General features: G+C 30.5%; 1 protein-coding gene across 1 annotated transcript; it reads left to right on the forward strand.

Moving 5' to 3' along the window:
- On the forward strand, positions 1 to 4,714 carry LOC136270177 (uncharacterized). Its single transcript, XM_066066908.1, has 6 exons — positions 1 to 150; positions 1,134 to 1,367; positions 1,864 to 2,118; positions 3,089 to 3,187; positions 4,116 to 4,233; positions 4,337 to 4,714. Exons 1-6 carry the CDS (start codon positions 66 to 68, stop codon positions 4,512 to 4,514), a joined length of 969 nt encoding a protein of 322 aa, XP_065922980.1. The 5' UTR covers positions 1 to 65; the 3' UTR covers positions 4,515 to 4,714.
- Positions 4,715 to 11,998: the final 7,284 nt, after the last annotated feature.

The following is an 11,998-nucleotide window of genomic DNA, read 5'->3' on the forward strand; positions in this document are numbered from 1 at the left end:
TCTATTCTTTAAATATCGTCAGTTTTTAGAAAGATCTGAGAATACCAAGCCTACATTATTCTAAGATGTACTTTCTTTTCTGTCATTCTATGTGTCTCCTTAGTGTCCTGTCTATGTTGTCCAGTATGTTAGAAGTATCAGAGGCGTATGGTGAGTTAATGTTTTCGCTTACTTTATAACAAAAAAGTTACTTTTGATCAAGATCATATTATTATTATTATTTTTATCTTATTTATCAGAATTAAATAATTATTTTAACTTTTTACCTTGTTGTGGGGGGTATACACAAAGTGGTAACCTTATTAGGGCGTTAAGATAAGTTATTTTTTTCTATATCATCACGCATTAGACTTAATTCTTTTTGTCAACATCTTAACACTTTATGGTACATGTATGTAACTAAGAAAAATGGTTAACCAATACACACATCAATATAATATTTAATTGACAGAGTATACCTCTTAACATATTGGAAACAAATGATGTTTTTCCTTCTGGCACCGCCGCCACACAAAAATGACGTAATCAGCCTCAATTCTCAAATGAAGTTTAAATAAATACGCGCAAATGACCTTTGCATTTTACTTTCTTTCTTTTTTCTTTTTGCATCATCGTTTATAACTCAGCTTGAATCGTGTTTTCCCATTATCTATCGCTGTTCCGTGACTTCCGGTGACGGAATCTACTTGAGTCAATTTCAAAGATTCATTTTCCTTTATTTGAATATTTTGGTTTAGATACTATTTGATATAAGATCCAATTTAAAAAAAAAAATTCGAGCATCGATATTGTACCTATCTTCATCAAATGTTGAAAGATACAGACCTTTCAACGGAATGAATGTTTTCAATTGCATGTTTGAAGTTATACTTGTATATTTGAAGCATGTTCTTATTAGCATTTGTTGAAAACTACATGTAATTATATTTTGAATAGAAAAAAGGGCGATATTGTGATTTAAAATTACCTTATCTCATACCCTCCATCCTCGGTAATGAGCAAACGATCGATTGTACATGTATTAATCCATAAATTTGTACGTGTATGTGTTTAAATACAAATCATATTATACAGTATATTCATTGTCTATCACTTAATGAACTTAATGATAATTTGTAAGATTTAACCTACAGAAAATGTTGCCTTACACAAACCTGCATTTCAATTGCATCCGTATGACAGAAACAATAAAACATTCGACGCAACTAACGCAGTAGATGGACTAAAGTCTGACTTATCTTGGACGGGAGGTCAATGTGCTGTATCAGCTCTTGGAAAAGAAATCGCCACCTGGTGGGTAAACCTCGGCAGACTTCACGTCATCCACCACATCACTGTGTATTTCAAGACAAATAATGGCATTTGGGGTAGGGTATACCTATAGTTAATTTATTATTTTCGAACCAGTCATCAAACAAAAATATTGATCTCGTTAAACCTGTATTAAACTTTGAAAAAAAAACATGTAAAAAGTTGAATAAAATCTCTTTAAGTAACAGATTTTTTTTAAAAAAGATATTTTTAATGTTTCTATATGAGCTAATACATGTAAAAAAAACACTCAGAGGTTTCAGATTTATATTCAATGATTATGGGAACAAACAAACTTGGCGCTTGTGCAAAACCTGTGTTCTTACAATGTACAACATACATGAAATATGTATTGGTTTTAAATGAAATAAGGAGAATATTTAGAAATTATGTGTTCAGACAGACCATTTTACTTGGTAATCAGTCAATGATCGCGGCAATGGGAGAATCAATTAACTGTTAAAGTATTGACCCTTAAGCGGTGCTTGAAGTGAATAATTACATTTTTACAGGTTATCTAATCATTTTGGTAATAGTATATATCCTTTGCAGATTTCACAAACAATGCTACATCCACCTTTCTAGGATTTTCAATCTATGTTTCCAACACAACAGATAGATTGCAAGGAAAATTATGTTTCAAGGATAATAACTTTAACACAAGCACTATTCCTGCAGTGTTTAACACAATATGTTATGTACAAGGACAATATGTCATCTACTACAACGAAAGACTGAAAGGGGTTACCTATCCTAGCGATTATAATTCAGATGCTGAAAATGATTTATGTGAAGTCGAGGTGTATGGTAAGATTTGCTTACTGTGGTTACTGTGGCTACTCTAGTCTGGCGTGGCTTCCTCTTAAAGAAAACTGAAGTGTTATTTAATTTGTAATTCTAGGAATATGATTAGTTGTAATTTTTTTTTCTCAAATCGCAATTCTCAAACATACATCTGTTTAGAAAATATTTAGTGTCACAATTCACTACTTAAAATTTTGTTTTTTATCCATTACTATTTCTGGAAATTTACTCTAGATTTTTTTTGTCTACTGTTTTAAAAGATCGGTTCAAAATACATGTATATTTACAACAGAAAATGTTAGTAAATACATATTTGGCAATTAAACGCAAATTTCAAATCCACATTGAACGTTTTGATTAAATAGTAATGGTAAAAGATAATTTACATTATATGTTGGAAAATTAAAACTGTTCCAATTTGTTTTCAATAGGATTACTGGCTAATTCATTTCTTTTAGGTTCAATTATTATTGAAAAAAAGTGCATCTTCAGATGATTAACGTTTCAAAAAATATTTCGTTTAAAATCATATTTATAACCTTCTCTAAGATGTCTTTTTTTTTTGGGGGGGGGGGGGGGTTGGTTGTTACAACATCTATATATATATATATATATATATATATATATATATATATATATATATATATATATATATATATATATATATATATATATATATATATATATATATATTTTGTCTACGATAGTCATTTTTAGATATATTGCTTTTTTAGCTATTAAATTTGCTGGTTTCATTTGTTATATAAGATTTTTTTATACAACACTTAACGCCTTATTTAAACAACTGATTTGATTTTCTGCTCTCTACAATTTTTTAAAGTTAGAATCACCTCATACAAACCTCATATTAAATGTAGTTTGGTAAGTAATTTTTAAGTCCCACAACACAACATAACTGTAAAATTATAATCAATTATTTGAGATACATCTGCAATATAAGCGTTTGTTGTAGGTTGTCCGGTACAAACGACTCATTGCGATGTGTTTGACACAGTTGAATGTGTCTGTCTGGCCTGTAAACCTGGTTACCATGGTGACACGTGTGAAGGAAGTAAATTCTTATATATATATATATATATATATATATATATATATATATATATATATATATATATATATATATATATATATATATATATATATATATATATATATTTCGTAATGCCGTTCATATTTGAATACATGGTGTACTTCTACAAACTTTTATTTCAAGACAACAAATTTAGCAGTTTAAATGATTTATTTACTACTTATAAATTCAGGTATTCTTGCTCAGCGCATGCAATACACTATTAAACAATGTATACAGTTTACGCTTTTGATAACAAGAAAAAAAAATGAAAAAAACGACATTAGCAAGCGCCCATATCCAAATACATGATAAATCTTCACATGAAAGGTAATTTGTCGTCTGGCTCATATAACTATTTTGGATTGATAAAGAAACATAAACTATTTTCAAAAATTTACGTTGCATATAGAATGAATATGATCACAAGTAAAAATAAGCAATGTACAATCGTAATGCCATACAATGATATATCATGTATTGATTATTTATTTACAAAGTAAATGATGCATTTTAGATGATCAAAATGTTGAATGCTTAGTTAAATATGTTATACAATGCTTATGTTATTGCAATGGTATCTTAAATAATCTTATCTGCTTATTCAAAATGATCATGATACATTGCATACATCAAAATTTTTTTTTATGAACTTAAAATATATCTTTCCAAATAAGTTTGATTGTGTATATATTCATTTACGCCATGTAACCTAACCTTAAATTAAAAGAAAAGAACAACAATAAAAGCAAATTTGAAAAAAAAACTTTAAACCTGCTTTATTATTTTAAGTTTGTAAGATTTTGGAATTAATTGAACAAATGTCATGGTGTATTTATCTGATGTAAGACTTTACATTTCAATTCACGTACATAATTTGAAATTAACATTCTATTCAAAATTGTTATAGAATTCTCAACTGATGTCAAAAAAAATAACTGCACTCATGCACTGCAAGGTCTGATCGGTGGACTCAGTGTCTCGATTTTGATCATCGTTGTACTTATTCTCTATATTGTACAGACAAGGTAAAATACGATAACAATATGGTGAATTTTATTTTATTTTGATATTAAAATTTATCAATTTGAAACCAATTATAACTGTGATTTATTTCTTACGTAATTTTAGAATTTCAATGAGAAGGAACCCTCCAATATTGAATGCAATAGAATTAAGGAATGGCGCCAACTCAGTCAACACTCTTGATGCTGGAAGCAATTATACTGTTAATAGTTACACTGAGCTCGGATGGTCCAGGATAACTGACCCATATTATACGATCCAAGAGATGACAGGTGTAGTTTAAAACTTATTCTTTAAAACAATCGAAAATTTTTCAAGTCATTTGCCCTTAGAAAAGTTAAAAATCGACACAAATTGAAGAATAATTATAATTTCAGCAAATATACATGTATTTTTGAAATTGATTTCGATGTTTTTGATTAATCAAAGCATGAACGCAGAAATATTTATGATATTTTGAGAAAGATTATATTGAACTCAATTTTTTTGAGTTTAACGCAAATAAACTGATATTTGTGATTTGGTTACAAAAAAAACTACAGATCAATTAGAATTTTAATTGATGTTTTGTTCATGTTATTAATATATATAACTGTTTTGTATTTTTGAAATAACGAAAAATATCATAGTACTAAAACTACACTAATTTATTTTAGTACACTAACCAATTAATAATGTATGTCAAAAAAGATGAAAATTCCCCTTAATATATATTTTGAAGAGTGTGCACATTAGAAAACATGAAACAATGAATCAGTTGATAACTGTAAATTGAAATGTATTTTTATGTTATAGACTTTTGAATATTTGCTTTCATAAAAAAGGATATTAACGATATATGTGTATGAGTTCTGAAATATAATAAAGTCGTTTTTTTTTTCTTGTGCTGCATTTTTATTTAGTGTTCATTGAGATTATCATATATCAATTAAATATAATGATGTGTGCGTTCATTATCATAATTGTTAATTCAATTCCATATTTTAGCCAATTTTTTACAATTTATTAAAAAAAAAAGAAAATAAAAAATAAAAATTGAACCATATCTGACAAAATGGTGAATAGCTAAGACATTCTGCTCTATTCTCTACATTTCAGACAAAAAACCCATCAAAGTTTTGGGTGTAGATTTAACGTCCCTTTTTCTGTTTTTTTAATTTATTTTTTTTAATTTTTGTTTGTCTTTGTTTTGTTGCTATTCAGAAATATTGCTATTTTTATTGGTTTATATGATTTGGTACATGCACATGCACCTGAAAAGAATAATGTTCACCAAGCCTGGAGGTCGAAAAAATAATGTATTTCTATGTAAGCTACATACATTCATCGTACCAATCGAACAAAACTGATAAAAATGATTTCATTTTTTGATTCAATGACAAATTGTTACTGTCATTTCAAACAGAATGTTATCTTGCGAGGAAAATTTTAAGGTGTCAAAACATGACTTAGGCGAATTAAAATCCCAAATCCCCTTTTGAATTGTTTCCGCCTTGGACAGAGACTGATTTTTGATGAATAAAAATACATGTGTAAGACGTCTGTTGTTCCGTTATTGTAATAATACGAGGTGTTTTAAGATATCGATGCTTGTTATTGCCGGATTAGGGTAAAAAAAACCACCTGAGCTCGTTTTCAATCACATGTGTAACTTCGACGTAAACAAACAATCTTGCCTTTTTTTTGGAGCGGGGTTATTAAAATGCATATCAAGTGTTGTTCTAAGAAATACTCAGGGGAAGCTTTACATAACCTTGATTGGAACTTATAATCTGTATCTAAGGTTGCATTGTTTTTGTTTAATATATTTAGAGAAATTCAATTATGTTAAGAGTGACAACTGCACTAAGCATAGGATTGAAGTCAAAATTAAACACACAGACAAATCGCAAAATTTCTTTACAAAAAAAAAAATGATAATAACCTATTGTAGCGTTTTGGAAAATCCCACTCTATTTTTGAAAAATGAGAACATCTAATGGCATACTTACCTCGTAAGTCAAGTGGAGGCGAATATAGGTTTGAATTTTATCATTACAATATCAGTCAATTAGAGGGCTAAGAATTAATCAATCATGGCATGTGATAACGAACAGTGTTCAAAATCGGACATCTAAAATAATTAGAAGTAGGATTAAGTGCCATGGAGGAGTAAGAATCATCTGCTGACTGGTCACATCCGCCGTAATTATTCGAAAATATTAAAATCAATGTCCATGGACACAGATTGATTTTAAATACAACTTTTATCTTATCAATTATTTGCAGCATATCTATAACGTGTCGTCTGCTGCTAATGTCGTTACATACCAGGACACACAAAATGAAAAAAAAAGTGATGCAATGTTATACATGTATATACATATAACATGCTTCTATACTACGATTCTATCAAAATGTGTGTGCATCTAATTTATCAGGATCGAAATTGAATGAATATGAAAGTTTAAAGAACAAATTGAGGTCAGTTTGTGACTAATGATTCTTTGAGTACATTACCTTATTATAAATACTACTATCTATTCATCTTCAGGTATATTCAATTTCATATATCAATCCAACAAATCTACAGAAATTAGTATCTCTTTTAAGATGATTTCATTATTCTTTTTGTTTCATTCATACCTCTTAGTTTTGAATGAATAATGACATCCTTTAATTCTGTTGAATCAATGAAGAATGATAGACAATATAGTAATTTCTTTTCAATCAGCTGTGTAGTTGTCAGTCATAAGTGCCTAATTTGAAAACTATTAATCTAATGACAGAACTGAGGTATAATTACATCAATCTATAACTATGAGCTTCATGGACAGTTCAAAGTTTAATAAGTTGACCCGAAAATTATTAAAGATAGCAAGTGACACTCATATAGTTTAAAATGTTTAGGTTAGGTTAATATTTCATTTTTTGAAACAAAACGACAAAATCGCACGAATAGGAACTCGTATAATTTAAGTAGTAAAATGTTACGACAGCTGTCGTGTGTCCAATCAGTCACTCAATACAGAACAATAAGTATTTACAGTATTTATAAATGGTTTACTCATATCGGGTAATTTTGTCACAGGACACAGGTGTACTTCAGCGAAGTAAACGCATTTTCATGTTGTTGTCCCCAGATACAGACTGTCCTTTTCGTGTCAAATCTGTCAGCGGTGCTGAAATTGCTGAAAAGTTAGGTATAATTCTTCTATAAAACCCAACAAGTCCCAAGAATGACCTAACCTGTTTCGAAGTGGTAGTTGTTCAAAAGTCTTGGATAGCTGCGACTTTCTCGATCGTATAGTAGGACAATTGATGCGACTTCAGCTTCTGATTTGCGTAAAAAACGAGTTTCTTCACTCAGTCTTCCTCTTGCAAAAACACTGCACCAACACCTGCATTTGACTGCAATATAAATGGTTTTATAGTAAACAAATAGAACAACCCGAGTATAGTCCATTACTGACCAATACCTGAAGTGACAAAATTTGAGGCACCAAAAAGGATATGAACATGAAACAAAAACCAGAGGTACCCTACAGGGAAAAAAAATGCATTCATAAATCTACTGATTGTGACATATCTATACTACTATATTAAAATAATTGACTCGAATTTGGTCTTTAATACCGAGAAATCGGAAGTATATTGTCTTTTGTTTTATATATTTTATAAACATTTGATTACATGCAAAAAGGTTACATTATATTTGTTAGGAGAGTGAAGATAGAATGCTATATCGTAAAAATGAATAATGTCCCACGAACCCAGTTTTACAAAGTAAATACGTGTACGTTGGTGAAAAGGTGTTCATTCTTCCATTCTATGGATTAAAATGTTTAGTTGAAAGGTATTTGCAGTCTCAAAAAGGTTTTTTTGGGATGAATTCGACGGTTATTTTCAAGGCAGTTTCATTAACTTTCTCCAAAATCGTTCCAGAGCGATTTTTTGTTACAATACGGATATAAGGGAGGCATTCTAACTGTGGTGAGGGCCTTTCCCGAGACACAGTTGGATTATTCAAACTAACGAAAGTGTAGTAAAATTAATAGCATTATTAAAGGCTTATAGCTTTGTTATGTAAATGTCAATAATAAGGTGTGTCAATGTACATATTTCGTAATTATCCAGTACGCAATGTCAACCCGTGCACGGGTCAAAGTCTAGTATACATTATAAGAAGTTGACCTATTTGCGAAAGCTGGCTATCCAATAGCAGTTCATACTTGCAAATTCATGTTTTTGATACTCTTGCTAGCTTACTTTATTGGAACGATAAATAAAACATATTTGCCCCGGCGTTACCTACCATTCAGGCACGTAGCATCGGGGGGGGGGGGGGGGGGGGGGGCAGCCCCATCCTCCCCACTTTTTCTCGCAGCAACAATTTGTCTAATATTTACATATAAAAAGTTGAATTATCATGGAGCCCCCCCCCCTCACTTTTTTGGGAGAATGTAAGAAATTGAAAATATGAAAAAAAGGAAATGAGGAGTAAAATTGAAGTTATACAGTACGCCATGCTAATGTATTAAAGCAATTATAAGTAGGAAAAGGCATGTGAACTCTAATTTATTGCTTGAAACGATGATCGTTGTTCAGATTATACATTGTTACGATTTCAGTCAAATTCTAAACAAGCTTAGAACATCATTATAATGAGCTTAATGGTCTTTGTTGGGGGGGGGGTTTCTTTATTAAAACTATGTTCGTATTGGTTTGGTATAATTCTGTGTGAGCTATGTGATATAAGGGGCGGATCTGTGTGGTTTTTAGGTCACGTGACATTAGGATATATATAGTAATAGCGCAGGTTTTGTGGGCATTCTACCGCTTGTTAGGACATAGTAAAAGTGTAATGGCTACCAGTAAACTGTTATTATGATTATATATGCAACATGTGTGTTCAATATTATGTTGTTGATGTGTTTTTTTGTTATGAAATATACTGTATAAATGTTCTAACGAGCAGCAACCCATATGCATTTGTTTGTTATTTTTCAATTGATTTAGCATATTCATACTATATTAGATTATAATTATTTTATATTCGAAATAAAAGAGTAAGGGAGAATATAAAGTATGTTTTCGATTCTTGAAGTGTGTACTAGTGAATGATTGGTCCAGTACATTTCTATACAAAAGAATTGTTTGTAATTCCTTATCTTAGAAATAATAATTTAATACCTCTGCTATTAAACCAAAATCATGTCCAAATACACGGTGTATTTGTGACAATCTTATATTTCTGTTACAAGGCGAAACGAATGCACGGACTCCAGCAAATCACTTTTTTGCGTGGACCCTGAGGTCCACGCAGAAAATATATAAGTGAGGTTAAACTGGATGCTATGGGGGAAAATTCAACCTGCGCATGAGCGAGCCTGGTTCCTGTGCGTAATGGGTAGCTCAGGGAACCAGTCGATCCCACGTTTATCTGAATCGGGATCGGGATTCCGTGCCATATGCACACATAAGTTCAAAAGCGTTGTAATTGTAAAGTTGTCGGTAAACAGTACAGAAACAAAGTATTCCTTTGAAAGAAATGATTGGCATGTGATATGAACTACCAGTATTATGAAATATGTTAATGTTATGCCGAAACTACAACATGCATCAAATAGCATAATTTGCAATGTTTTGTTGTTTTCCGAATACACATGTAACTTAACTTTACTTTTACAGTAGGCGAGGCTAGAAAACTTCCTGATTAATTTTTTAAGCATTTAAGTATGATTGAATAATTATGTCACAGTATAAAAGTTTAAATCTCAAGAAAAATGCATCAAAATATGAAATTTTTAATTTACACAAAGCTGTCACTGCAGAGTTAACAAAGTAGTGCGAATCGTAATGTGTGCGCAAATAGTAGAATTCACCGCATGCCTGATACTATATATGCAAACTTCTTTCATAGATAGATCATAATTATTTTAGAAGTATGAATCCTTTAAATTCTGAGATAAAAGTCAGGGCTGTACATACATGTATACGTAATACAACATACAAATTGAGTGGTTAAAAGAAGAGGGCTAGAGTCGGTGGAATCTCTGATAATCTTAAGGCTTTCACGTTTTCGTTGGAAACACATGCAAATGGTCCACGTATTGTAGTCCTTTTTTAAAGGAAAGCAACTTGTTATATTTATTACTGTGTGACCTTCATCACAAACAGCATTTGTGATTCTTCCGAATATTGAAGACACTTATAAACTCAAAGTAAATTTCTTTTTTACTCCGCAAAGCTACTGATGGATTTTTGCATAGCAATGGACATCAGCTGTTTTGATCACAAAACATCAACAAGAACTGCGAACGATAGCATTGCCAAGTCGTCTAACTAAAAGTCATATTTTGATATTTGTCTAATGAAACATATTTCTAATTAATAATGTAAACATTTATGTATGTTTTCGTAGAATATAAATGATATTGTCGAACAAAGAGAGATAACTTTGAATTTTGGGTTGAAATAGCTCATTCATAATACAAACTAAAAATAAACGGATTTTTTAAAAAATCATCTGAAACAAAAAATCCTTTTAGGGGGTTTTATATCTTGTTATAAAGCATATTCATAATAAAAGGGTTGTTGTTCTCAGTATGGGGGGGGGGGGTGTATGTCTACAGACCAAAATACATTATAAAAAATGCATACATCATTGTAACGTTTCAACTTTTAATTTTTATTTTTTTTTTTTGTATTTGGTTCTTTTTTTTAGTAAAGGGGGGGGGGGGGAGTCTCTGATTAACAGCACTTTTACAAACGATTTTAAGAGAGTCACTTATAAACTTTCCTTAATGAAGGTTATTTTTCATTTGAGTTATGTTTACATCTCATATGTGCATAAAAACATAAGTATGAAATCTACAGCTGTACTTCATTTATCTTTTTCTTAGAACATTTTTGCTGACTTAACAGGGTTTTTTTTCTGCTAAATCAGTCACCTTACATTTTCAAAGATATGTCATTGTAAATATTTTACTGAAGCGCAATATTCTGTAAAATCTGTATATAAACTGTACTTAATTAAGGTGGAATAACACATTCTCACAAAATGGCTGACTGCTGATCAAAACGACATTTCATTTTATTAAAAGGATTTTATGAACTGAAACATGTATCTTACTCCATAGTAAAGTAGATAAAGTGTCGGACTTGTGATCCGTAGATTCCGAGTTCGAATCCCACAGGGGCTTTCGTTGTTACTTACTGGAATAATTTTTTTAGATATTCGTTTTATTTATCCCCAAACTGCAAAATTTTCGCTTATTTGACATTTGTACTGTTTATTTATCATTATATCGTTCATTATAAAAAAATCCTGTTAATTTGAGTGGCTTTTTCCAGGTGTTTTATTCAACCTTAAACCCAATCTCGACAGTACGAATAAATAATGTTGATTGAAGGCAAGAACACAAAAGGGAGTACAAGAATGATTGTTTTAGTAAAAAGTCATGTCAATAAAAATTGCAAGCATGTATAATTTAAACCAATAATTGTAAATACGAATGGAGATGGCGATATCTCCTGTTATCTGATGGTACAGTTTGATACGTTTTCCTTGTTTTGAAATAAACATTTGTGGAAACAAAAAGCAATATATGATTTGTGTAAACAAGGTGCCATGTTACTAAGTTGTACAACTTCTCTAATTTGATTTTTGTCTTCCTTAAAGGCGCACGTCTCTGACAAAACGGTGTCATCAGATATATATTATTGTTAGACATTCATATTAATTAACACGCATGAACTAACTTTGTTTTACATTATAAAATTAAA

Source organism: Magallana gigas, chromosome 1 (assembly GCF_963853765.1).
Source record: "Magallana gigas chromosome 1, xbMagGiga1.1, whole genome shotgun sequence".
NCBI lineage: Eukaryota > Metazoa > Mollusca > Bivalvia > Ostreida > Ostreidae > Magallana > Magallana gigas.

What these genes read in the sequence shown, in the direction of transcription:
- LOC136270177 (XM_066066908.1), top strand. Translation starts at nt 66, where the DNA reads ATGTACTTTCTTTTCTGTCATTCTATGTGTCTCCTTAGTGTCCTGTCT. An exon ending in GACAAATAATGGCATTTGGG is followed by an intron (nt 1,368 to 1,863) that starts GTAGGGTATACC and finishes TATCCTTTGCAG; the next exon opens with ATTTCACAAACAATGCTACA. An exon ending in ATGTGAAGTCGAGGTGTATG is followed by an intron (nt 2,119 to 3,088) that starts GTAAGATTTGCT and finishes CGTTTGTTGTAG; the next exon opens with GTTGTCCGGTACAAACGACT.